At 38.9% G+C, this 27268-nt stretch overlaps 3 protein-coding genes across 5 annotated transcripts; all 3 read right to left on the bottom strand.

Annotated features, from left to right (window-relative positions):
* Positions 1-92: 92 nt before the first annotated feature.
* Positions 93-9206, bottom strand: clk2 (CDC like kinase 2). The gene is made up of 13 exons (XM_022746916.1): positions 9068-9206; positions 7682-7881; positions 7282-7537; positions 6053-6143; positions 5113-5179; positions 4572-4688; positions 4064-4230; positions 3242-3336; positions 3002-3131; positions 2581-2663; positions 2035-2114; positions 1843-1933; positions 93-1656 (listed from the first exon to the last, which is right to left on the bottom strand). The coding sequence occupies exons 2-13, from the start codon at positions 7879-7881 to the stop codon at positions 1468-1470; spliced, it is 1566 nt and encodes a 521-aa protein (XP_022602637.1). The 5' UTR covers positions 9068-9206; the 3' UTR covers positions 93-1467.
* Positions 9207-9978: 772 nt separating this feature from the next.
* Positions 9979-16905, bottom strand: LOC111222973 (histone-lysine N-methyltransferase SETDB1-B-like). Of its 2 annotated transcripts, none has more exons than XM_022746914.1 (9): positions 16869-16905; positions 15901-16123; positions 14799-14917; positions 14151-14672; positions 13359-13532; positions 12748-12949; positions 12559-12632; positions 10918-11108; positions 9979-10805 (listed from the first exon to the last, which is right to left on the bottom strand). In XM_022746914.1, exons 2-9 carry the CDS (start codon positions 16068-16070, stop codon positions 10653-10655), a joined length of 1605 nt encoding a protein of 534 aa, XP_022602635.1. In that variant the 5' UTR covers positions 16071-16123; positions 16869-16905; the 3' UTR covers positions 9979-10652. The 2 variants fall into 2 exon arrangements, with proteins under 2 accessions (XP_022602635.1, XP_022602636.1); XM_022746915.1 differs by lacking the exon at positions 16869-16905 and adding an exon at positions 16632-16695.
* Positions 16906-17745: 840 nt separating this feature from the next.
* On the bottom strand, positions 17746-22716 carry LOC111222975 (histone-lysine N-methyltransferase SETDB1-B-like). Of its 2 annotated transcripts, XM_022746918.1 has the most exons (8): positions 22407-22716; positions 21979-22058; positions 20792-21160; positions 20519-20692; positions 20015-20216; positions 19823-19896; positions 18944-19134; positions 17746-18842 (listed from the first exon to the last, which is right to left on the bottom strand). In XM_022746918.1, the coding sequence occupies exons 3-8, from the start codon at positions 21153-21155 to the stop codon at positions 18735-18737; spliced, it is 1113 nt and encodes a 370-aa protein (XP_022602639.1). In that variant the 5' UTR covers positions 21156-21160; positions 21979-22058; positions 22407-22716; the 3' UTR covers positions 17746-18734. The 2 variants fall into 2 exon arrangements, with proteins under 2 accessions (XP_022602639.1, XP_022602638.1); XM_022746917.1 differs by lacking the exon at positions 21979-22058.
* Positions 22717-27268: the final 4552 nt, after the last annotated feature.

The raw sequence follows: 27268 nt of genomic DNA, 5'->3' as shown, positions 1-27268 counted from the left end.
TCAGCCACCCCTTTGATCTTTCTGCACATGGCACATGACATTCAGCAGTGGCATTAGTCAGTGAGATAAGAGATTGACTCAGACACAGTGGAGGTATTTAAAGACAGAACGCCTCCTTTTAGCAACCAGAGGCCCAAACTGATACTGAGAGCACCATAAACCTCTGGCATGGAGGACTTAACTTTAATTCTACACAATCGTACATATATACAGTTTTATACGCTTTAATTTCATACAAAAAAAACAAGTCATTTACAGGTGGGGGGGTGGGGACTATGACCTATTGGAGCTCAAAATAAATACGTCAACAGGAGTTGTGTGTGGCTCAATGGCTACCACCAGGAGCTGTGTGCTTAACCTCTATGGAGAGACTTCAAGTCTGACCATATCACACATGGAAAAAGGCAGTTTGTTCTTTTGTGTATGTGAGAATATTCCCATGACTAACGCTGATCTACTAAGAAGTCTCTGAGCAAAACATTAACATGGATGTGTCACCCACTCCATCCACACCTCTACACACTCACGCTCACTCACACCCAGAAAGCATTGCATAACATAACAAACAGACATATCTATCAGTAAGACAGGCTACAGAGGCCTGTGCGTGGAGTGTCCATCACCAATATCATCTCATTGGCTAATAATAAGAGGCCTAATGACTGGAGATTAAGGGCAAGAGTCTCCATATAAGGGATAATCAGTTTATGTATAGAAAAAAAACAGAAACATGAAATATTGTACGCAATGCAAGTGCTCACCTAACAAAAAAGTAAACAAAAACTTGAGACATTTGCCTCTGCTGGAGATACCTGCAATTTCCAAAGAAATGTGATATTCAATTTTACTTTTCTGATGTTAGCACAAAGCAATATCTTGTATGTCAGTTTGTTTAGAATTATGTGGGTGAGCACTGCATATACAGCTCTATCTCCTTTGTTACCCTTTCCTTAGACTTCAGAATCAGAAGACGTTTCTTCTCCAAAACTGAGCTTTTATGACCGACTGTAGTAGTGCTTGTTTCCTTAAAGAGGTGAAATAATTTCTTTACATGCTGATGAAACTAATAGACGGACGGACGGACGGAGGGAGGGAGGGGACGAAGGTGGTTCAGAAGTCAAAAGGAAGACAAGAGCTGCATAGAGGGCTACTTTGGGTACAAACAATCTTTCATTTAAGATTTTTGTTCTCTACTGAGGCTGTGACCACCACAAAAGATTCATTTTGACTTTTTTCAGTCTTTTGTGGGTTGTTTTGGTCTCTCTGCTGCAAAAAAAAAACCCATGCCTCTCGTGGCTGCAGAGGTGGACATCAGAGGGACGGGATGGAGGAGCGAGAAGTGAAGTGTCCATGCTTTAATAACAAACGACAGAAAACATCTGAAGCCCCTATTAATTCAACAGTTCACCTGTTCCATATATAAAAGACTTGATCTCCTCTGTCATTCAGTCTTTGGAGGCTCGTGGGTCACCGGCTGATGTCTCGGTTGCCTTCCCAGTTCTTACTGCCTGCTGCCTCGCCAATGCCACCATTCTCGAAGAAAGGGTGCTTGAGGGAGTCCGCCAGCACCAACCTCTTAGAGGGTTCATACTCCAACATGCTTTCAATGAGGTCAAACAACTGGTGGTGCTCCTCCGCCTCCGACAACAAATACCGCTGATGGAAGGACAGAAAGGAAAACAAAAAAGAATAACAAAAAAGAGATGAGGGGGAATATTGAGTGACTGTCGAAAGTACAAAACAAAGACACTTTTGTTCTTTTCAGTACAATGCCCTGTTGTCACTGCAGCCCTGCTAATTATCGTATTTATTCCTTTTCCACCACACATCCACTCCACTTACCCGCAAGGGTTTGCAGTTTTCTCTGACGTATTTCCCTGCTGAAGAGCTCTCGTCCCAGTCCAGACGGCCACGATAGAAATACTTCTGCTTCCTGAGAGGGTACGGACGTCAGCATGAGCAGTGTTCAATTGTATACATGTTTATTTCAATACAAAATGTTTATCACATTGGTGCGTTTGTACGATCTCTCACCTTGTTTTGCGAATCATCCTAGAGGGCACCGGTCCCAGGATTCTCTCCATCATGGCCAAATGCTCCCTGTTGTCATGAGTCTGAAAGAAGTATGAGTTAGATAAGAATGATTTAACAACAAAGAGGAAAAGACAGAAGCAGTCAGAGTTCAGAAAAGCCACCGCAGGTTTCTAACAGGTTAACAGCTGGATTCATTAACTGCTGCTACACGTGCCATGTACATGTATATTTGGCCAAACACACTTCTTTCGTTGTTTGGTGACATTTGAGACCACATTTATGAAGCTTCTGGGAGTGGGAAATCAGTCCTCATTTAGTTTCTATTTAACTTTCTTCAACTCTAATATTACTCTGACATCCTCTAGGATGAAGGCAGAGCTGTGTTAACATGTTAGGAATACACAACAGGTGGACAGTTGAATAGGGGGTGATTCTACAATGTTTGATGATATTGACCAGTTAACCTGCTATTCTCCTCATCTTAAACGCTGAGTGAGGCCAGGGTATTGGTTGCAACCTGCTGACAGGAGTAGGGTGCTGTTGTACCTGAAACAAGGTGAAGCCTAGGTAGTACTCGAACAGGATACAGCCAATGCTCCACACATCACATGGATGGCTCCAGCCCAGCTCTGGAGGACAGAAATACATAATGAATATATGAAAATACAAAGAAAAATGTATCATAGATGCAGGGTACTCCAGGCTATGGTTAATGCTGCTTATTTCTTGCAGAACAAGGAACCTTAAACTTCAGCAAAATCAGGGTGGGGACGCTGAACTGTGCTTGTTTCAACTTGTAGGACGAAGCCTGTTTCTGCAAGAACTACTACTATGAACTACAAACAACTGAGTTGAGCCAAATGATTTCCCTGTTAAGTAACTGGTCCTTGTTTTGATTGTACTTGTGATTAGTGGAAATAATCACACAATAATCAATTCACGGCCAACAGCTTATAGTCATTCTTACCTAGTATGACCTCGGGGGCACGGTAATGCCGTGTGGACACAATGGTGCTGTGGTGCTCGTGGTCAAAAGTGGCGCTACCGAAGTCCACTACACGGACTGCTGTGCTCTTAACCGTCCGCTCTTCTCGTTTCTGCAGGATAGAAAACACAAGTGTTTCTCACAACTACCTAGCTTAAACTGACTTTTCTACAACGTCTTATGCAAACTTTGTTGTTGTAGTAGTTGTTCACTGCCTCTTACCTTCTCTACATTGTAGTACATTGTGAAGTCTGAGTTGACAAACAGGATGTTTTCAGGCTTTAAGTCTGTATGTGTCAGTTTATTGTCATGGAGAACTACGGAGAAAAAAAACATTACTAACTTAATCTTTCACATCTGACAGTAAATTAAATCAAAGCTGTTACAATCCATGTAATAATCATTCAGTGCACTGATCTTAATTCATTTCAGATTAGATTAAACATTATTGCGACAAATAATGATGATGGTGATGATTGTAATGAAACCTGAAAAAAACAGTTTTTTAAAAATATTCCAATAACTAAGACAATGAAAACAACATTTGGAATAGTAAAAAGAATAGAATCCATAAAGACACTAACATTACAGACGGTAAACTGCACAATTTGATAGACCAGACTGGGATTAATACAGCATTATTTCTTCCTGAAATGCATATTAAGTAAATAGTCCCAATCTGCTTTGGAGCTGTAACGCCCTCATGTGGTTACAGGCTGTCTAACACAAACAACAACTGCTCTTACTCAAGTCACTGCACATATAGGCAACTGATGAAAATATGACGATGAATGAGGGTGTGTTTGTTGGGAAAACAATTATTCTTAATTTAACGGCATTAAGTCAAAAAGCTTCATTACAGGAACATAAAAATTCAAGTCAGAAGAGTGAAAGTGTATTCAATGAACATGCTCTGTTGGTTATTTTAACAATTTAGAAATATGTTGGTATTTCTATTTGTTGGATTAAATGCATTCTTAATTCTCCAAATCATACAGGTTTTTTATGTACTAAATCAAATAGCGGAAATAAAAACAAACTTACATTTCACAGCAAGACAGATTTGGTAGGCCATGTGTCGGACCTGACCAATTGAGTAGGGAAGGTAGTTGTTTTCCTTTAAAAAGTCGAAGGTGCTTAGAGCAAGGAGCTCAAAGGAGATGCACATGTGACCGTGATAGTCAAACCAGTCATACATCTGTACACACAGGCTGCAAGGTAAACAGGATACAAGAGGTTTGTCAGTGATGTAGTGGATCATTTATACCAGCATACTACAACTGAATCAAACATTTTGAAAGAGACTGATCTAGTACTACATTTCTTGGTAACTCTTAAAAGCTTCTCTGAAAAAGGTGAGGCTTTTACCAAATCTTCTGACATTAAAAACTTCTGACATTAAAAACTATACTGGTCTGTGGCACTTATTGCCAGTACTGATAAATTTTGGTTTATCACCCAGTTTTAATAAAGAATGGTGTTGGTTCAAGCAGTGTTACTTATAAGTAAAGTTCATTTGATTGTAGTGGCAAAGCACTCAGTCAAAACTCACAATTTGTTATCAGGGTCCTTCTCGTTGATCTTCTCTAGTACATTGATCTCCAGACGAGCTGCTTCCTTATACTTCTCTACATTTTTGATGATTTTCAGAGCAACATGGGCTCCTCCCCTGTAAACATAAGAGGTAATAAAACACAAAACATACATCACATGCGTGTAAATCTCGCTTCGAGGAGATGCTGTTTGCAGAAAAGGGCCTGACTACACACTGAATTTCAAACACCAAAGTGACATTAGTTTGACTACGCCAGCAAAGTCTCTAATCAACACACTGGCCTAAGACAGTAAAGAACAGTGGAAAACTTAAGCACATTTGGATGTTTAATATTACCATCCCAATCTCATGCAAGCAGCACAAAAAACATTTCAAAATAAAAAAATAAATCAAGCACAATGCACACATATTCCCTACTGGGGGTCTTGGAAATAGGACCCTTGACAGCTGTTGTTTTTTTGCTTTAATTGACAAACACACACACACACAAAAAGACACAGACACATGCAAACACACACAGACACACACACACACACACCTGCGATGGTCAATGCACTGCATCACCCTCCCAAAGGTGCCTTCTCCCAAAGTGCTGACAATCTCATCTGCAACACAACACAGAAAGAAAAGGAAGAGAAAGGGAGAGCAGGGAAAGAAAGAACAGGGGCATTAGACATGTGGACTTATGCAGAAATACATAATGCAAAAGTGTAGACAGGCGTATCCATGCTAGCGCCCATCCCCTTTTCAAATGGCTGCCTATTCAATCTGGCAGGCTTGAAACACTTTGAGGTTAACTATGATAACCAGATGCATTGCTCTACGATAAGGGGGCAAATGTAAAGCACTCCCTTCCTCTGATGACCAATTTGTAGCCATCGAAAATGTGGGCACATGCTTTCAAGATGTGGACGTCGTTGTCCAAAAGGACACAGTGTGTGTGTAAAACTGGAAAAAATAATTAGTTTTTCGACTACACAATGCATGATGCTGAAAATAACAAAAGTGTTAGTATAATAGTACTGTCTATATGTGCGCTGGTTGTACTATAATAAGGCTACGTTGGTGATGAGCATGTTGGATGTCTAATAAAAAAAACAAAAAACAGACAAAATCCCTGAAAACCTCATAGTGGAAAATGGCTAGCTGAAGTTACAGTTGAAACTGTAACTGAGTTTTAATCTAAAACACAACAGAGACAAACAGCTGCAAATGGGATTCTATGTTTAGGGAAGTCAAGTAACCTGTGAAACATAGAAAATGCTCCACAGTTTAAAATCCTAGAACAAAAAGGAGAAAGTATCTAAAGTCCCTCCTAAAATCTTCAACATTCTTGCAATCCACCCTGCTATTTCAGCTAGAGCGAAGAGCATTCTAGCAAGGCATCATCATCATCAGGCACTCCCATGTCATGTAAATGCTCTATGCTTTAATACTCATATGGAGAAGGGTTACGATAGAGTAGTGGCAGTGAGTACATCTCTCTTGCAGGACGTCCCCACTCCGACAGATCAGGTGCCCTTCCTCGTCGTCCCTCACACTCAGTGCCCGCGTCCGGCTGTCGCTCCGCTGTTTTCACACCCAAACCGCCATCAGCAGGTCACGACACAACCAAAGGGAACAGGGGGTTTTCAGGGGCAGCCGCAGCCATGGCGTCAGGCGGCACAGGTAGACGAGGAGGGAAGAGGAGGGTGGTGTTGGTGGTAGTTGATGTAGTTGTGGTTGTAGGTGGGTTTGGTGGTCATGGGGCGATTCACGCATGACACCACGTGAAGGAAATATATAAACGATAGGGATATAGTGCAAGGGAACAAGTCAAAGATCACATGTTGTCCTCTGCTCCTCTCCCCCCTCTACCTTTAAACCACAGCTGCTTACAAACAAGGAAGCAACTGGCATATCCATTCATCAACGCAAAAACCAATTAAGACAGTAAATAACTAATTCAAAACTTATCAGGCTGACTTTTGAGATAAAACAGGAGGGAAAATAAAACGAGAGGACCATATGTTATCAAGCAGGAAACATATAAATATAGCCCAACATTTATACTAATTCAACCCCTTGCTCACTTAAATTTATACTTCTTAATACACAGGTGTGGTCCAGTGTAGCCCACAAAATAACTGTACTTTAATAAATCTGTGAAACTGAATTCTAACAAAAATCTACATTTAATTTAAATCTGAATTTAATATGATGTTTGGTAGAACATTTTCACTTTTTACAGCCTATCTGCACTAAAATTCATAAGTGGCCAAGCAATTGCTATCACAGGCTTTTTCCAATACAACTGACAACTTCTAAATACATTTTTATGAAAGGTAGGGCCACAGATACAGAATTAAGTGTAACTACAGTTACAGTTAAGAAGGCTATGGTGGGTGTGTATCTGAAGAGCAGCAAGAATTTGTGATTGATCATTAATAAACTAATGAAAAAGTGTTTGCATAAAAATGAAAATGCTCTGCCAAAAAGAAATGCCAATTTAAGCAAAACCCACTTAAACAAAAAAATAATAAAATAAAATCCCTCTGACAGAACAAAAACAAATCATAAAGATTGTACTACTTACCAATTCCAGGGGCTGCGAAGAAGAAATGGTTAGGGAAAGACAGAGACAGAGAGAGCTGGGTGAAAGAGACAGAGATGGAAAGAGAGAAGATGAGGAGAGTTAAGACACAATCTCAGGTCTGGCTGTACTCACCGAGGAGGATGGGCTATAGGACCTTGTTCTACGCCGCCTTCGTTTGTGCTTACGCCTGCTGCCTTTCCGTCTATACGACTCATCCCGTTCACGTTCCCTCTCGCGGCCACGTCGGTAGTCATACATATTTGGGGAGAAGTCGCGTGGATAGTAACTTTCAGCTGCTCCATGTGGCTCCCTTTCTCTGTCCCTGTCTCGATCGCAGTATCTTCTGTCAAATGGTCGGTGCTCCGTTGAGCGATTGTCATAACTACGACTGAAACAGAGGACAATCATACATTAAAATCTACAGACCAGCAACCAACCAAACCTAAAAGAGTCTGAAGGTCTGGAGTTGGTGCTATAAAATCTATTTTCAGTGTGACAAACCAAACAAATCTCACTATACACACAGACATACCTCCTTGAACGTGCATAACTTCCTTCCTGCCTGTGTCCCCGTCCCCTTCTGTCTCGGTCTCTGTCTCTGTCACTGCTGGATGAGTAGGAAGGCGATCTTCTGTGTCGGTGTCTTCGCCCTCTGTCTCTGTCTCTGTAACGGTCCTGGTAGCTGCTTCGACTGTCTCTGTCCGAAGACGAGTACCGTCTATTGTGAGGCATCTAAGGGATGGTTAGAAGGATATTAATTAAAAAGAACGGAGGCCCATAGCTAAAATGCCCATTTAAGTTGAGGAAATGCTTGTTGAACTTATAATAGCATGGAACAACTGCAGTCAAATAAAGGAACCCATTTATTTTACAGCTACTCCTGTGCACATTTTTCTTCTTGCCAAATATTCACATCAGTGGCTGCCAGACAGTGAGCTGTGGGAGTCAGTAGAAGCAGTTTTAAGAGAGAAAAACGAACAAATTTAATCCCAAACGAGCTGAAGCAGCCAGAAACAGTATTTTTTTGTCATCACACATTCAACTGTGTGTGAAAATATAAATGTTAGATCTAATTGCCCCGTAAGATCAGATCAGAGGTTTGACTGAGGACAACAGCTTAGTAAACACACAGCGTTTGGTAAGAAACGTGGATGTGCAAGGGGCCTAACCTACATTTGAATACAGCAAACCACAGAATAACACATTGCAACGTCAACATGCATCAAGAGGAAGCATACAGTTTCTAAATCTGTGCAAAAATAGTTGCAGCTAGACAGACAACTGTTGAAGCGGACATGGAAATAAATCAAATAACAGAATAGCGATCAAATGTGGGCAAGCATTTTAATAACACTGTTGCATGATCCTATTGAACTAGTAACAACCCACCACTGGCTGCTGTAAATAAAGTGGTGATCCATACAATTGTAAACAGTAAACAAATAGACTTGGCATCCACGGGTAATTGTACCATTATGACATTATCAGTTAAGCCTTAACTATACTAGTTTCAAATCATAACAAAATTACAGGTTCAAATTATACATCTACAAGCGTCGCTAAGGCTTTTTTCGTACCTTGAAAAACGATGTAATACTAGCGTTTGTAACGCTTCCGTTAACATTGTTGATTCCACTAAGCACTTGGTCATCAAGTACGATCACTAATTTTTTTCCCATTTTAAAGCACCAACACATCATAACATATATCGAACCAGCTAACTAACTGACCAACAAGCGACGTACTAGCAGTTAGCATGCTCTTCTAGCAACATTGGCTAATGTAAATAATTTGACCGCCATCTTAGCTTAGCTACGTTCACCAGCTAAACGGCTACTTACATTAGCTAACCGTGCTAACCGTTTAGTCGGAATGTAGCTAATTCAACGCCATGAAACAGTTCGTGTACAATAATTACCGTTTTAGCAGCGAGGCCTGTACGTTTGTCCCACAAGAAATCCGTGGTGGCGTTCCAGTTTTCTCTATTATCTTCTTGCTAGCCCGATGTTCAGAGCTCTGTTGCTAGCAGGCGAACAGCTTTTTTTCTATCTGCTCAGTACAGCTAGTTCTGGTTCAGACTAGAGGTGCTAACGCCTCCCAGCGCCCGAAGTCTAATTCAGTCCGGTGTGTACACAAACAACCACAGATTGACTAGTTGGCTCACTACCCTCAAGTTATAACAGGCATAAATATATTTTAAAGTCAAATTGTCATTGTCCAAAATATGAGTTCATTTATATGTGTATTATTTAAACTATATATTATTTGGGCAAATGTTTATGACATCATTTTTTATTTAATTAATAAATCTGAAATCAGAACTTATCTCATAATATTGATTTACTAAATTAAATATCTCACAATTTTGTCAAATCAAACATTTTTCTTAGTAGTTCAAATTTTTTAATTATCTCAGTTTTTACTTTGTATCCAATGTCAGATCAACCTCCTATAGGGCTCCAGATCAAAAATTGACCCTGTACATGGCAGTTTAAATATTTCCTAAACCAACCAGTAGAAATTACTAGTAGATTAATCTATTGCCTGGCGGACAGAAAATTAACTGACAACAATTTTAATAGTTAATTCATCACTCAAACTGTTTTTTTTTTTTAAATAAAAATGCAAAAATTCGATGCTACAATATGTGCATGTGAATAATTGCTAGTTTTCTATGAGAGTAAACTCAAAATTTGGGGACAAAATGAACTAATTTGAGTATATGTTTCAGGGCATAATGATGTGCACACTACTGTCTCTCAATCAGTTATTAAAGAAAATAACTGGCATGCTTACTTATAATGAAAATAACTTTTTTGACACAGAAAAAAATTTAGAGCAGTTTAATAAAATACAACTTTAAAATAAAGGAGATCAATATAAACAAACACATTCAAGGTCTTAAAACTATATTATGAGACAGGGTCCCTCATCAGACGGGGCCACAAGATGGAAACTTATGTGGTGGAAATTTCTTACAAATTTGCAATTAATCAAATTATGCGGATAGAAATAGAGTAGCAAACCTGCAGCTTTCGGGGACCCCTGGGCAGTTCCCCACCTTGCTGTCTTAATTTTGATTTAGCTGTAAAGATTTGGATTAAACATAATTTTTGACATTGGCTTCCATGGTTTGTACTTTTTATGTTTACATACAGCTAAAATAGTTACTGCTTCCTTCATAAGCACATTTGTGAGTTAACAAGGCCAAATAGCTTGTAGAAAATTAGACGATTTATTTTCATTTAAGAACACAAAAACTATGATACAAAAAATGTCTGTGTCTGACAGTTTTCAGCTACTCCAACAAGGCAGAAGCATTAGCAGCACATGAGAGTCCAGTTCATCATCCCAATCGAGCCTGCACAAACATTGCTAGGCTGTGAGGTGATTTGTTGCAAAGTGGTCACAATCAAGTTCTTCACCTTACTGAAGGACACAAGACGGAGAAATACAGGAGACAAATAAGACTGGGAATAACTCAAATAACTGAATATTTTGTTTTACAGTAAGAATTTAACTTTCGGCTGCCTGAGATTGCCTGTAGATTTTTTCTTCTCCAAGTTCTTTTTTTTTGACTCCAAATGCTCCCTCATAGTAATAATGTGCTCCAAGCGTGTGGAGCCTCGGTAGATCCACTCCTTATGTTGATCTTCCTGCATATGACAACACATCGACTATATAAGTAACACAATCTAAATAAATAACAGAAATACATCAAGAATCCAGTTGCAAAAACTTTCAAGAGTGACATCTAGATGTACTGACCTGAAAAACAACCTTTATCAAGCTGCAGTCGGCCACCTGAACCTCACACTTCTGCTGGACTCCATTAAATTCTGCATTAATTAGCTGTCCAACCTTGTACTGGATCATGGGTGGGTAAGGCCAGTTCTTCAAATACTCTTTCATGAAATCCTTGTGGGCGCCATCTGGAATATCGTCCAAAGGATCTGTCACTGTCACAGAAAAAAGAAACATCTGTCACTCTCTCCTTACCAGAAATATAATAGTAGGTGCTATGTGATTCAACAAGTGCAAAGATTTGGGTCTCTGATTCCTCTTAGGGTCATCTGCACAACATGTATGCATTTGTGTCAATATTTGCTGTTCATGGAAATGATGGAGTTTACTGCTTAAAATAGAGGATTTAGTATAAGCTCTTTAGTGCATGGGTGACCAGGTGTGGGGAATGTATGTATGTCAGAGTAACTTATGTTTAGTAAACTACTTTCACCAGGTGCAAGTAAAAGGTTAATCTTTGGTCAGTTTTTAATTCCTTTTATCAGTAATCTTGCCAGGTTGCAGAACTCTAGCTCTCTGCTCAAATCCCAAACCTTTTCAGTGATCCAAATATTTCTGGTGTTGGGACTGTTGATGACTGTTTCCCTAGTTGGAAAAACAACCAAGTCAATGGGGGCTTTGAAGGAGAAATTAAGAACGGAAATGTCATTTTCCTGTGCTAGAGCCAGAAAAAGAGCGACTCAAAAACAGCAACAATCTTGGATGAGATTGACAAAGCTATGCAGATTGTTGTAAATCTGAACTCTTACATCAGCATATTTCTTTGATCGACATGCCAAACACAAGACAAACAGCAGGCAGAATGATAAGATGAAAATGAAACTCAGTCTGATTATCAGACTTACTTTTATCATTTGTTATCAATTATTACTTGTAATTTGTTAATTTTTTATAGCCCTAAATTTCTTCTAGGCATTTGTGTATATAACATCAAGTCTGCTTCAAGGCAGACTTTTAATGCACAATGCACACTCCAAGGCAAGAAGTATCATACAGAAAATAGGAAACAATAGATCTCAAATTTGATAAGGACTGTGAGGTATGCTTGAAAGCTTCAGGACAAGCAAGTAAGATATTGAGTTGAGACTGTTTTGTCAACTGCTGTTTCCAGGGTCAAAAACCTATTTCACATCTAACTCATTCATATTTCAACAGAGATGAGAAGTTTGGAGGGTGCTCAGAATCACGTGCAGTTCCACTGCAACTGTGCAAACTCCGAAAAACAGCAAGCAAGTGGACCTTGAGTTGAGATTGGTTTGCTAACAACACAGTAAATGTCATTATCGGATAAAGTTTGGACTTGGATCAAAAGATCAGCATCGAAAGGGTTTTCATACAATGCAGAAACATTGAGTCAAATTCTTTATCAAAGGCAAATTAGAATTTATGTTTATGTAATCAAGAGGAAAGAAAGACAAGTAAAAGACTCATCAGCCAGTTATGTTATTTGACATCCACTGCCTCCACTTTTAGAGTTTACCTAAATTAAAGCCAGAGGTCAACTCAAAACGGCCTCTCTCGACCACAGTTGACCAAACATACCTAACTGTCGTCACTGAAATAAATCCTCAAAAACAGTTCTTGTATGAAGAGACCTAAACTTACATGGTTTGGACACCATGTGAAACAAAGGTAAGCTGACATAGACCGGTGTGTGATCATCAGTAAAGACCAGGAACCTGCAAAATGGAAAAAATGTTTTTATCAAACCATGATTTGGCTAAAGCAAAAATTAAACAGAGAATTGATTTCTTGAAAAACAGCATCATCTGAAAAAGTTGCAACAACACACACCTCAAGTGGTTTTTCCTGCTGGGGAGCTCTGCCAGGACACCGGGGTAGAACTGGGACAGGTCTGTTTGAGACCTGACCACCACACGAGCACCGACAAACAGATGCTCCACCTTTGGCATACAATTAAAGGCGATGTGGTGACCAGACACGAGACTCTTCCCCCTCTCTTCAAAATGAACCTTGTATTTCAACCTACCATCTTCTGCAAAGAAAATAAAACACAAAGCAAATCATGTAAAATCACAACAAAATCACAATGTGCCATTTTTTTTGCTCCATCATCCAACAATTGCTTGAACGATACTCTCTCTAAGTAATGTCAAATCTCTGCATCAGGAATTTGTGGCAGATACATTATAATATTTCTGCCCGAATCATGTCCTGTGGTACTTTATTGTATCACAAAGTTTTAAAGCTTTGAGAAGAGTTTGAGTTATGGTATTAACTCTTTTTAATCAATTCACACAGATGAACATATGCGGCATAAATACTCCTGACTACTTTGACAAAACCTCATTTTTTTTGCAAGCAACAAATGGTAGAAGATGAATGTTTTGCATTGTATTCTGTGTTGTGTTGCTTCATGGATTTTTAAAAAATTTATTTCTTACCTTTTGTTAGTATTTCCACGATTCTCCCACTTTGCCAGCTCATGGCCGTCCTCCTGGCCAGGACCCTCATGGTCACACGGAGCTCGCCTAGTGACACGCTAGGAGGGGTCTTGGTGGCTTTGTCCGTGGATTGGCAAGGAGCTGATAGTCTGCACACACGGCTTGCTCCTGTGACTGTGAAAATAACACACAACATGTTAACTGATGAACTTGATCTAAAATCAATATCTTAGCCTATGCATATAGACTTCTTTTAAAATGTAAAGAAGAGGAGTTTCTCTTAATAAGTGATGCTTTAAAACATGCTGTCACAGTGTAGGCGGTTAATTCAGTTCATTGTGATTAGTCAAACAAAAATGGATCTGTCCCAATTTAGATTACAAAAACATGAAACAGCAAACTGTCTCATTTCATCTTCTCTTCAACACTGTAATTTACTCATGTTGGTGCTTTCATCTTGACAGGTAGCCAACTAGCCAGCAGGCTAATCTCTGGGCGAAGCTTTTGGTATTAATTTTAACATTAATTCAGCCAATATTATCACTACTAATGGACTCTACAATATATAATACAAATCAAATGGCCCAACAAAAAAATCAAATTGGCTAGCAGACTAGATAAAATTGTGACTGCTGTTGTTTTGATAGGAAAATAAGTTTCCTCTCAAAAACAGAAGAAACACCAAACCATGCTTAAGAGCAGACAACACTACAGCGTTGTCTCAGCTTAAAGTATATGACCATAAAACATAGCTTTTTCATGTTTTTTTTCTGTGTTTTCATTGGATGTTACCATTGTCGTCAGCTGGTGTTGTTGTTGTTGTTGTTGTTGTTGTTGTTGTTGACTTGCTCTTGTCTTTGGTTTTTTTATTAGCTTGGGGTGCTTTTGTTTTTTTTTTCGCTGCATTGATCTCAGCATCAGAGCTTGTCCTGGCTTTAGGCGTTGCGCCACTGTTAGCAGGTGTTTCATTCCACATTCGATCTACTTTTCTCCTCTTATTTGACCTTGAGGGAGGGAAGTCATCTTCTGGTACCCACTGTACATCAGAATCCAAATTGTTTGAGGGTTCATCTTCACGCTGGTGTTTTGGAGATGCTGTGAGATGTAGAGCTCTGATCTTAGATGCAGGCAGTCTGGTCAAGACCACCACTGATTCCTTTATTACAGTATATGAACTTTTTTTGCCATCATCTCTATTCAGAGTTTCACTGTCCAGCAGATTTGGTAACAGACGAGTACAACCATTAGTAGCTGGAGGGTGGCAGACTTGAGACTCGGAGAGAACGGACTCAGATGGGGATAGAGGTGTACGTCCTACAAAAGGTAAAAAGCAGATTAAACAGACTAAAATAAGCCATTTTGCCTGGTTGAAAATAGCTGAGCAATTATCAGTGGACACAAACATACCAAGAGTACATTTACAAATGATGCGCATCTTACCACAGCCACTGATATCATCATCATCATCATCATCATCATCATCAGAATCTGTGTCTCTGTACTCCCACCCTAGCAACAAGTATTGTTTCTTCACAGTCGCTTCACATGCTGCCACAGACCTGCAAGACATCAACAGCAACAGGAGTCAGGCAAAAAACATAAACACTTTAACACAAATACAATATTTTCATCCTTCCTATAAACAGAAATTAAAACCTCTTGTACACAAATGGCCTGGGAATATTTCAATATGTTATCTTGTGTAGAAATGACTGGGAGCCATTACAGAGTGGCCAGCCCTTCGACATCATTGGCACAAGGGATATTCAACTTTCGCTGCTATAAGGGACACTTTATTCTATTTTAGGGAGCACTGCAGGATAAGAGCTGAACTTATTACGACTACACCGACCGGAGATTAACCCAGGTTTCAATCTTGAAGGGATGTAGCATCAGGCCTGGCATCAGTCACAAGCTATGACAGAGTTCATAGTGAGAACATGTAGAGTTTATGGACCCAGTAGGATTAACTCTTCTGTCCTTCCCACCATCAAACTATCAAATGGAAGAGAAACAAACATGGGATCCTTCTTTCAAAAACAGCCCAGCTATTAGCTTGTCAGAGAGATGCATGAGCAGATCACCAGTCAAATGATCAGCTCCAGAGGATCAACTAAATGGATACAAGGCAAATTGAGAGTAAACAACCAAAATGTCCATTTTGTAACAATAAGATACTGCATTGGTATTTCATTAATACCATAGAAAAAGTAACACCCTGTCTTAAGTCTCCCTGTATTAACTCCCTTCTCCTTTTATATTTGTCAAAGCATTTTGAGCTGCATTCTGTGTATGAAAAGTGCTATACAAATAAAGTTTATCAATATTATTATTATTAAAAAGGACTGTGATAACCCCAAAGGATCTGTCTCACACGTGCATACACACACAGAAACTAATGTTTCCCATTTGTCCATTGTATGGGGATCCTCAGGTTTTAGAAATTTGTTTGTTATGAGGTGACCAACCAAAACAAAATGGTTGATTTTGGTTGATTTTACACGAGGCAGAAACATGAGCATAGGGAAGATGCAACACTCACTCACAGAGCTTCAGGAGGTGGGCAGCCTGTTTCTCCCTCCTTTCCAGCAGTGACTGCAGCAGACTGTATTTCTTTAGCACATCTGGGGAGACCAGGTCATTCTTCTTTACCTTCTTTCTGATCCACTTTTGGAGCTCCTCTTTGCTAATCTCCATCTCATCCCCATCCATAATCACTGCATATTTTGTTGATTTTTGAAGTGAAAAGAAGTTATGTACAGTCCCTGCAGCAAACAGGACATTAAAATTAGCCTTCAAATGGCAATGCACTGTTACCTTCAATTACATGAACTTTGATAAAAGAAAAAAATAAAGACGTGGTAAAAAGTGTGGTATGTGCAACACCTTGGTACAAAGTCAGTGCCTAGTAACCTCCCCTTTGTCAGCTGTTAAGCATGGGGATGGAAATACTATACTTTGGGGTTGTGTGGCAGCCAGAAACATTGCCAGATCGACTCTAAATCTACCACATATCAGCAAATTCTGGAAGCAAATGTCACCAAATCTGACTGAACAAGTAAACTTCAGCTGGTGAATGTGAACACAGCCTATTGTGAAACTTATCTAAGTCACACCACTATGCACAGTAACGGTCAAACATCCAAATGAAGTAACAAGTCACATCACACACAAACACACACAGAAGTTTCGTTTTTATTGTATCTAGGAAGTGCCTGAGCCTAGCTACGTTACCAGACTGTGTTAAAAACACGAGCAAATTAAGAAACACACGTTTACAACGGGTTGTCCACTGGGACCTGTGCCATTACAGACCGCTTCATCCACTGCCTGAGAGCTAACCCCAAGTGTGAAGGAAACTGCTTTGAGCTGGTCTCCATCGGAGGTGGGGAAGAATATCCGAGATACATTTGACAAACGAATTAGTTATTATTCCTCCATTAAGTTTTTTCTATAGTAAAAGTTGGGAATTTAGCATTTTAAATACTTCCTATAAAGCATAAATCTTACCTCAGCGTGGCTCTCCCAAGAGCGTTTTTGAACACCGCGTCTTCTTCAGCTCACGCTGCCCACGCACGCCAAGCCGTGACAGACTCACTGCTGCCCCCTGTGTCCGCACACCAGACCAACAAGTCTTTCTGCTTTGTCTTTTTCGCTTCAATTAAATATTCAAAAGCTACCCAGCAGTGCACTCAGTCTCATATGGAGGAATGGGATTTTTGTATTATGACCTTATAACATTTCTAATGTTTTTGTACTGGTTTCATATTCTTACTAGTAATTATATTCCTCTATGTTCAGGTGTTTTGCGGTATGTGTTGGTCTGTTCTTTCCAGTAAGGTTGTATAGCTATAGGTTTGTTTTATGTGTGGCTGAGTGCTTGGCTTTACTCTAAATCTATCATGGGTTAGCATCAGCTAAACCAATAGGACAGGGGTTTCTTTGTTCTCTTGAACATTGTGTTTCACTGTTGTTTGGGGGAATCTCCACTGACATTCTGCTTGTTACAGTGAACTTTCCATTATCAATGTGTTTTTATACCTGTTTACTACAGTATTTTGTGTGTTTAATATTGATAATATTGATGCAACTTCAACAACACTTAAGAATGTGCATGTTGGTGTTTTCTTTGAAATACACACTGGCTTAACTGGCCTTCATAGATATGGAAGAGATACTGTAAATAGGGGGGAGTAGTTTTGTTACAGAGAAGTGTTACATATCTAAGAATTTATTTACTGAGCAAGTCAATTTAACATCTGAATTTCAGTTAAATTGAGACCATAGATTTTTCTGTTAAGTGAAAGGCCTGTACACTGTTGCATTACAGTAAGTGGAGCTGAACATGTTGGAGGACACAGCAAAAAAAAGACAAAGCTGAACAAGGTTGAGAAATAAGATTTTTAATACATTTCTGTAAATGGGGCTGAACACACTTGCAAATGATGAGCTATACAATGTAAAAGGTTTTTTAACTTCGATTATTTAAAAAAAGGAACAAAAGCATCACAAACTAAATGGACATGGGAGGTATAAAACAAATAATCAAATTGGGCAGTGTTGAGAAAATGTTGATCAGCAACAACAAAGAATTAAAAGGCTATTGACTTAAGAAATATGAATCTAGAATCACTGACTTGTTTGCGTTATGCTGATCTGTTCCAAAATCTTAACCACTGACAAGGCTTGAGACAAACAGTATCAAAATAAAAAGAATATAAACGAGGTATATTGAGCATCAAAAACATAAAAAAAATGAAAAGTGATATCAAACTCTGTTGTTACGGCTCCCCAAAACTCACAGGATGTAGCAACTTCTTCAAAATGTTCCAGCAATATCACCTCAAGTATTTTGCTTAGTATTTTTTGTAATAATGGAAAAATTATATTTTGATATAACAATGTTTTACAGGAGCAGTGACCAATTAATGAAAGCTATAAATATGAGTTCAAAAAAAAAAGAGGAAGTTAATATTCTTGTCTGTGTCATGCACAGTTGCTTGTTTGTACATCAGCCGATTGAATATGCTGCCAAAAGCTAACATAAATTTATATTTCTGAATAAACTGAAAATGACCATTGTTCAGTATTTTTTCTATGTTTAATGATGCACAATTTATTTTGGAATCGCAATAACTATATCTGCAGATTTGTACCATACATATAAGGTAAAAAATAAAAGAGAATCAGGTTGGAACAAACACTGGGCTTGAATTATTCATGTGCACTCATTTCATAACTGCAAATCTAATTTTGGGTTACATTTTTCAAAATCCAATGGCACATCACTTGGGGGTGATAATGATGAAAATTATTGAAGGTGGATTATTTTTACTCTGCAGAGCTACATTATAATTCACCTGTATCTATGATCTTTTATTCAGAGTCATCGTTACGCTCTCCCCCCGCTTTCAATTCCAAAAACCTAGCCATGTGTTCCAGTCGTAAGGAGCCTCGGTGGATCCACTCCTTTTGTTGATTATCCTGAGTATGACATGTACACCACATTATATCAAAATATTTCAAACAAAAATGAGAGGAAAAGAACGTCATATAAACAACCAGCAGTGTTAAACGATACTGACCTGAAAAACGACCTGTATCAGGCTGCAGTCGACCACCTGCACCTCACACCTCTGCTGGACTCCGGTTAATTCTACATTTAAGGACTGTCCAGCTCTGTACTGGGTTAAATGTGGGTACGGCCAGTCCTTCAGGTAGCGCTTCATGAAATGCTTGTGAAAGCTGTCTGGAATGTCCTCTAAAACATCTTCCACTGTCGAAAAACAAACAAAGAGTCTGTCACTCATCTTCCAGTTGCTTTGAATGAACATGTTTACCTTACACAAATATGTTTGCCCAGCACAAACAAAACAGGCACCCACTCATTGCTCCACAGCGCCACACATAGCCAAAAAATGTATCTGGATACCTTAAAAGCATCCTCTCATATTATATAAACAATGAATAAGCAACAGGTGGAATGACCTGCACTCTGAACAGCAAATAACATGGTTAATTTAGCATAATGAGCATCTTCACAACAGTTTCTCTTTTCTCTTATCACCTGTAATCACTTCTACTTTGCTGTTTTTCGATTGCTTTTAAGCTCATGTCTGTGAAACCCGTGATTTCCTATACAGATGTTCCACATTAAAAGCATTCCAGCTGCTCAAAGGGGCATAATCTTTACCTTTCCTGGAAACATAAGCAGGATTTAGTGAATGAAAACAGTATTTGTGTTAGAAAAGAGAAACTCAGAAAAACAGAGTGGTGAGCATGGCATGATTATGTTCTTCCTTTGATAGATTTAGTGCTGTGGAAAATGACTCCTGAATTTATCAAGACAGCAGGTAAACATGGAGGGCATTTTAAGTTCCTATTTACAGAAAACAGCATCAACATCCACCAAACATGACTGAATAAAAAATATTTGGCCTCAGGTGAGACAAATAAACACTTACATGGTCTGCACACCAGGTGAAGTAAAGGTAAACCAACATAGACCGGCGTGTGATCATCCAAAAAGACCAAGAATCTGAAAAATTAAAATATGTTTTATATCAAAATCAAACCTTGACAAATTGTGATTGTGATGTATTGCCAAAGATTGCGGTGGTGCAAAGATGTAGGGATAAATGCTCATTCAAACACACCTCAAACGGTTCTTTCTACTGGGCAGCTCTGCCAAAACGCCAGGCTGGAACCGGAACTTGTTATCTTGACACTGGACCACCACACGAGCGCCGACGTACAGCTGCTCCAGCTTTGGTGTGGGGTCAAAGGCAATGTGGTGTCCAGAAACTAGGCTCTTCCCTTTTTCTTCAAAACTAACTTTGTACTTCACCCGTCCATCTTCTGCAAGGAACAAAATGAATGAATCGATGAATGTGTCACTGTGTTTTGATATTAATTATAAGAGTAAAAAAAACGACTTAAATCATTAACCGATTATCAAAATAGAATCAAAATCTCTATGAATCAAATAATAAATTTGCCAAAGGTTAACAGCAAAAGCTAGCAACAGGGTCTATGGGATATACTGAGCACAAAATACTTGTATTATACAGGATGAGTACTTAGATTTTACAGACTGACTTTGTTTACTGTTGAATTAATGTGTTTAACATCCCTTTCCTTCTGAAAATTTTTTTTCTTACCCTTTGTAACTATTTCCACTATTTTTCCCCGTTGCCATCTCATGGGCTTTTTCCTGGCCAGCACCATCATGTCCACTTTGACCTCTTCCTCTGGCAAATTCGGACGAACCTTTGTGGTTTCATGAGAGCAATAGGCAAAGGCTGATGATATTATTATGGGGGTTACTTCATTCACTGTGGAAAAGCACAAAACACAAAATGTATATATTCCAACATATTAGCTTCGGGGATTATAAATTCCTCGTGTAAGTGGTGTTCATGTGATGGTCTTACTGTTGTCGTTGTTGTTGTTGTTGTTACTGCCTGTTGGTGCTGGAGGGGGTGGTCTCGTTGTGTCACTCTTTTTCGGTTTTGCAGTTTTCTGTTTATTGTTTGAGGCTACAGAATCTGAATCACTAGAATCACCTTCTGGCTCCCACTGCATATCAGAGTCAGAGCTGCTGAGCACCTCATCTTCACTGTAGAACTGCTGAGGCGTTGGAGGTCGTAGAGCACTGATCTTATATTCAGGGAGTCTGGTCAAGACCACCACTGCTTTTTTTATTAGACGGAGAGAGTCAGAACCATTTTCCAACTGGGTCCTCTTGCTGGGTGTCTTCTTTCGGGAGGGAACAGACTCACATGGTGAGTCAGCCATATTTTCTGCAAAGAAAAAGCTTTGGTGAAATTGTGACTTCCAACAAACAAAAAACCTACAGCAGAGATTATTGTGTCCTAGGGGTGCAATGAATTGATAAATCAATCCAAAGGAAATTAATCTGTTGTGTTTCCCACTATTTTTTAACCTTCATAGACTAAACAGATAATTGGGCAAATAATAAGCAGGTTAATCGATAATGAAAATAATTGATAGTTGCAAATTATTTGTAAATCTGTTTGCCTAGATTTTACTTTTCGAATAACAAAGCTAAATTTGAGCTTGTTTAACACAATTCTGTGCTTATCATCATCTCCTGCCTCTCTCGTTTCACAACCTCTTTTTAAAGGGAGACCTGGTCAGGATGGCAGCATTACAAGCTTCAGATAAGAGAATACAACATCACGCAGACAAACATTTGCTGCTTGAAGGTTCTCAAATGTGATAATTTGTTCCATTTATTGGTCTTACTTTATTGTAAACCTTTTAAAACCATTTTAGGGTTTTTGAGCGTTGGTTGGACAAAATAAGACGTTTAAGGACATCACCCTGAACCCCAGGATGCTGTGATCTGCATTTTTCACTATTTTCTAATGTTTCATTGACTACATGGTTAACCAATGATTCATAAATTAATGAAAATAATTGGCAGATGAATCAATAATAAAAAATAACCATTACTTGCATACCTAGACTGATATTAGGCTATAACATACATAATTAAAAGTCTGTTTTAGTTTTTTATATTGTGGGAGTACTTCTATTTACAAAATATTAGAGTTCTTATAAAATAAAATACAAAATAACAAATACCAGGTATTACCTGTAATTTCCTCCACCTGCTCCTGATGATGGCTCTAATATAAAACTGACAACTTCAAACTGCAAATGTCATGGCCGCCTCTGGAGTAAGTAACAAAGGTTAACTGCAACTGTATCTGTGGTTTAAATGTATCGGTAACGGTAAATTAATTGTAACAGTAACTGTAGTTTAATTGTAACGGTAGCTATAGTAACGGCATTTGTATGTGATAGCTGTGGACAAACATACACATTCAGATTGTTTTTACACTTTGGCGTTTTTGACGTGCTCATATTTATGGTATTTGACGGTCTTAGGTAACCTTAGTGCATCTGTAGTCACAGGAATTCCACCAAGTCAACGCTAGTAACTTTAGGTTAAAACTTAGTAACGTTAACGTTATCGTTAAGACTAAAACAGTAGTGCTTGGCGCACAACTCGCAGCTTACCTGTCGTTGTGTCCCGATTATCCGCTTCAAAGTCTGGTCACACCTGATAAAATTGCTTATTTTCTTCGATCAAAGCTGAGGTTAGTCAAGTAGCTAAGAGAGAGTAAGCTCTCGGGTTAGCCCACACTACTTAGCTTGCTAGCACTGCAAGTCCAACAGGTTCAGAAAGCACACAGTTAAACCGTCTTCCTCACTTTGTATAGAGATTGTGCAACAGGACATGCGCTACAAGTTTCTTCTGATAAAGATGTATGTCAAACAAAATTATAAGCCACAGCTTCCTCCATTTTAGACTTCTGTTATTGTTGTCTTCTGCTTTTACAATGTTTTACGGCACATAACTAAATTGCGCATTACTGCCACCTACTGGCATGGAGTTCAGATAAGGATTATGAAAGTCTCACAAACTCAGAGGCTGCATCACATGTAAATAGTTCATTTAATAAACAACAAAAGCAATGTCATTTGCTAGTTGTTCATTCCATGAGCAAGATCATGAGCTTCATGTTTTCCATTAAGCTAAAAATTTAAACTTTACTAAATCAAGTGCATTAGGCTGTCTGAGTACTACACACAATAAGATCTGTACAGATTTCTCATCCCCAAAGCTTTTACGGACAGCTGCACAGATAGTATTAAGGAGGATGGTTCATCATTCTATAATGTACTAATGTAAGATTATTGTCACCTAAGCATGCACTATACAGCTGTATCATATAGGAACAATTTGTATAATAAAAATAAATATAGAAAAGATTGGCGGATTCTTAACATCAAAAGACTTAGATCATTATCAGGAGCAAATAAATGTTATAGTGACATCACTACTTTTGACTGAGCTTTTTGACTTTCCAAAGAAATAGATCATATTGTTACCAATTCAAACAGAGGCCCTGGATTAAGCCCCTTAATGCCTTAGGCTCAGTAGTTGCATGCAGTAATCCACCCATATTCAAAAGGCATTGTGCAGCCTTTTCAATCACTATTCATAATGTCATTGCAGCAGACATATTCAAAAAGCCGATATTGTGCTGAAAAATATATTAATTACTTGCTTGTACATTACATTACTGAATTATTACAAACTTTTAGTGAGAGATCCAAGGCAGCAGTAATATGGAAAAAAATGGCCAAGAACCCACACTGTCAAGTCAGAAACATTCATATAATCTGATGCATGTGACTTGTAGCATGAGTGTAATGATGGTTCCTTTGGGTTCAAAAGTGCTCTGACTCCTGCGTACGATAAAAACATCATATCCATTCAAAACTGCATGGTCAGAAAATATGCAGCAATGAGAGTGTTAGGAGTACATCTAAATTGTCCTGCTGAGTCATGTTACTGAACGATTTCACTCTCCTCTCTTTCAGGTGATCTGCTCCTCCTGGTAGGTGGAGGTGGAGATGGAGCCGTAAGGATCCACCACCGTCTGGGCGCATCGCACCACCGTCACCAGCAGGAAGAAACACAGGAGGAAGAGGAAGAAGAGAGCAAAACCCAGGTCCACGTCCACCTCGAACTGTACCGCAGGGTGAGAGGGCTGGTCCATGTGGGCGATGATGACTGCTGATCAGCTGTTTCTTCCCCTTGTCAGTTCAGCGCCACCAGGTTAGAGACAGTACAAGTGTGTGCACATGGGCTCTTGAGATAATGGTGATGACTTCATGCCAGAAATACAAATCAGAAAGACATACAAAGGTGAAGAAGGTTAAACTTGAGACACAACACAGCTCTTGTGTGTTGAAGCATTGTCTTGGGTATCAGTGGTGGAAGACGTATTTGATGGGGAGTTTAGTTCAGTGGTTCCCAACTTAGGGCTCGGGCCCTTCACATGATAAAATGCTGTAAGATGATTAATAGGAGATGAAAAAAGAAAAAACAAAGCTCTGCTAGACAAAATTTGGATACATTTTTTTGTCAATTCCATAATTGCTTTTTGTGATATACTGCTAACAACTCATAGAGATCTGAAACATGAAAAGGGGTCACAATACAAAAAGGTTGGGAGCCACTGGTTCAATCTTAACAATGCACTGCATTTCATGAATTAACCATGTTTGTTTTCATGTAAAATCTTCATTTGTAATATTATGAGTAACACGAACGAGAGACGAGTGAGTTGAAGTGCAAAGTATTGTTAACTAGAAATACTGAAGTAAAACACAAATACCAGACAACTGTACTTAAGTACAGTATTTGAGTAAATCTAACGCACAGATGTGAGTGGTATATACTCATACTCAAACGTCTCATTACATGAATTCCACACAGATCTGGCTTAAATAGCTATTTGATGTTATAATGAAAACAGTGCTGTTTGTCAACTTTGCTCATGAGATATAAAATTTCAGATTGTGGATTGCGTGCTGGAAATTCAGGGGCAGCGATTTTTTTTTTCCTATCAGTTAATTTCCTCATCATTTGGTCTGTGAAATATCAGAAAATACTGAAAAATAATATATGATATTCTATTCAAATTGCTTGTTTTGTGCGACCAATAGTTATAAACCCCAAAATATTTAGTTTAAAATTACATAAGACAAAGAAAAGTTCACATTTTTAGAAGCTTGAACCAGAGAAAAATTTGCTTTTTTTGCTTAAAAATTACTTTAAAATAACACTGATTGCCAAAACAATCGCAGAATAACTTAACAATAACTGAAGTAATTTATTCATTGTAAAGATATGATCTGAAACTCACCATCCTTCCTGTATTAGTCACCCAGGTGTTTGCTGCTGCAGAGCCTTGCCATCACCTGTCCAAAACTTTGAATATAGCATCTCTGTCTTGATTCCCTCTGAGGTTCCTTATTACTCGAGTTACATCAGACGCTCATCAGTTACCAAAGTCTTAACTGTTCTCTTCTTGTCATGATCATCCCAGGAAAAATGAGCAGCCCACAAATTAGCTCTTGCACACACACACACACACACACACACACACACACACACACATACCCTTGCATATACTTGCACCTTGCGACCTCCCCTTGGCATGTAAAGCCTTTATTAATACTTAAGCAGGAATTGAATAACGGTCTACACAGCTCACAAGTGAATCAAACACCCCACAGCTTTTGTTCTCCTGTCAGGAGGAGCTTCATCGCTGTCACCAATTAGACTTCACACCACCAGAACTCAGGCACCTTAGGCGACACTGGGCTTATTCATTACATGAGGCTGAATAGGCAACAGAGGAAGGAAGGGAAAATGTAATGTGAAAGCAAAGGCAAAGATTTAAAGAGGAGGGGTAAGACAGGACGGGGGGGGGGCTTTTGCGTGGAAAGGAAAGCACAGACACTGGAGCAGGAGAAACAGGAGATGCATTAGCAATTAAATTGTGGAGCCAGATGCGAGAGCAGGGTGGAAATTGACCCTGCCGCTTTAAAATGGAGATTGTTACAGTGAAGCTGCCAGTGACGAGAACAGTGTGGAGGCTGAAGGGCAGGGCACAGTAGTAAAGTGATCCCACTCCATATGCAATTAGCCAAGGAGGCCTTTTAAAGGCTGCAGCCAAAATACTGTGTGTGTGTGTGAGAGGAAGGAGGAAGACAGAGGAAGTGGTTTCTTTTTTAGGATGGATGGAAAACAAGCCAACAGTGATCAATGCTCTAAAACTTCCTGGCTGCAGGAACACCAACTTTTTTCTCACCTGAAACCTCAAGATAATTACCAAAAAAAAAAAAATCACTTGAGATATTTTTGGCAGCAGAGCTCATCCCAAAAGTGTGCCAGCCAGGTGCGTGTCACCACCACACTACGCCATCTGATATTGTAATAGCTCCATGGTGCCTCCAGGTCTACTCTGTACCAGCGACTGATGGATGGTGCTCATGCCAGACTACATGTGCTCCATTTACACAGCAGCAGAGCATCTCCAACACAAGTGTTTTTATGACGTTACCAACATTTAGAGGCGGCTCCTGAATTATGGCTGTATGATTTGGCTGCTTAGTCCAAAGAAATCACTACCCTCTCTGCAAATCACAAAACTACACTTGTCCTCAAATGAATGAATGAATGAATCAAACTCCATGAATAAGATATTTTCATGTAACACAAGGAGTTTTGAGAAAACTTACAAGAAAAATAAAGATATTATCCTTTGGACACCTTACAGACATATTTAGTATTAAGAAGAGACATTTCAATTAAAAGTATTTAATTGGAAGGACAATAATATACTCCTGCATCTCCTTTTTTTTTTTGTATTATCGATGAAAACCACATGACGTGGCTAAATGAAAACTGAAACACTTTCAGTAAGTGTGTAGTTTGTTCCAAGAAATTTTTGTTAATCCTTTATTATAGTTTTATAGCTGAGGACAGTCTGATGCACTGTCTTAACACATCACCACTGAAGTAATCCAGAAGGGCTGTACACGTTTACATTACAGTTGCATTCAGATTTCCAACTCTTTGTTTAAAATTATTGTCCTATAATCATGTATTCATCAATTTGTCAACAACCAACAGTGATAACCAATTAATTATTTAAGCGATTCTTTAAGCAAAAATGCAAAACATGTTCAGTTCCATGTGAGGATTTTGCAGCTTTTCTGTTTTATGTAATTTGGGGTTTTGGACTGTTAGTTAAGTGTGATGGGCATTTTCCACTGTTCTCTGACAACCTCATTATTCAATAGAAAAAACAACCAGCAAATTAGTTTAACATGAAACCAGTCATTAGTTGCAGCCCTCGAGGATCTTTGAGATAGTTTGCATCTCCTCCATTTTTAGGTGAAATTCAAAAGTTAAGTTAGGAAAAACTTAAAAAGCTATTATCAAATATTGGTCTATTATTGGATTTTCTTTTTTCCCCACTCCTTGCACGTTGGCGATAGTTTGGTTTGATCTTCAC

Source organism: Seriola dumerili, unplaced genomic scaffold, assembly GCF_002260705.1.
Source record: "Seriola dumerili isolate Sdu_G_001 unplaced genomic scaffold, Sdu_1.0 BDQW01000110.1, whole genome shotgun sequence".
NCBI lineage: Eukaryota > Metazoa > Chordata > Actinopteri > Carangiformes > Carangidae > Seriola > Seriola dumerili.
The sequence above is the reverse complement of the archived record's forward strand: the minus strand, read 5'-3'. Positions and strand labels throughout refer to the sequence as shown.

What these genes read in the sequence shown, in the direction of transcription:
- LOC111222975 (XM_022746918.1), bottom strand. Translation starts at nt 21,155, where the DNA reads ATGGCTGACTCACCATGTGAGTCTGTTCCCTCCCGAAAGAAGACACCC. An exon ending in AGTAGAAAGAACCGTTTGAG is followed by an intron (nt 19,897 to 20,014) that starts GTGTGTTTGAAT and finishes TTAATTTTTCAG; the next exon opens with ATTCTTGGTCTTTTTGGATG. An exon ending in TGATACAGGTCGTTTTTCAG is followed by an intron (nt 18,843 to 18,943) that starts GTCAGTATCGTT and finishes TGTCATACTCAG; the next exon opens with GATAATCAACAAAAGGAGTG.
- clk2 (XM_022746916.1), bottom strand. Translation starts at nt 7,881, where the DNA reads ATGCCTCACAATAGACGGTACTCGTCTTCGGACAGAGACAGTCGAAGC. An exon ending in GGACGTCCTGCAAGAGAGAT is followed by an intron (nt 5,180 to 6,052) that starts GTACTCACTGCC and finishes GTTGTGTTGCAG; the next exon opens with ATGAGATTGTCAGCACTTTG. An exon ending in TGTACTACAATGTAGAGAAG is followed by an intron (nt 3,132 to 3,241) that starts GTAAGAGGCAGT and finishes TCTATCCTGCAG; the next exon opens with AAACGAGAAGAGCGGACGGT.
- LOC111222973 (XM_022746914.1), bottom strand. Translation starts at nt 16,070, where the DNA reads ATGGATGGGGATGAGATGGAGATTAGCAAAGAGGAGCTCCAAAAGTGG. An exon ending in AGCAGGAAAAACCACTTGAG is followed by an intron (nt 12,633 to 12,747) that starts GTGTGTGTTGTT and finishes TCCATTTTGCAG; the next exon opens with GTTCCTGGTCTTTACTGATG. An exon ending in TGATAAAGGTTGTTTTTCAG is followed by an intron (nt 10,806 to 10,917) that starts GTCAGTACATCT and finishes TGTCATATGCAG; the next exon opens with GAAGATCAACATAAGGAGTG.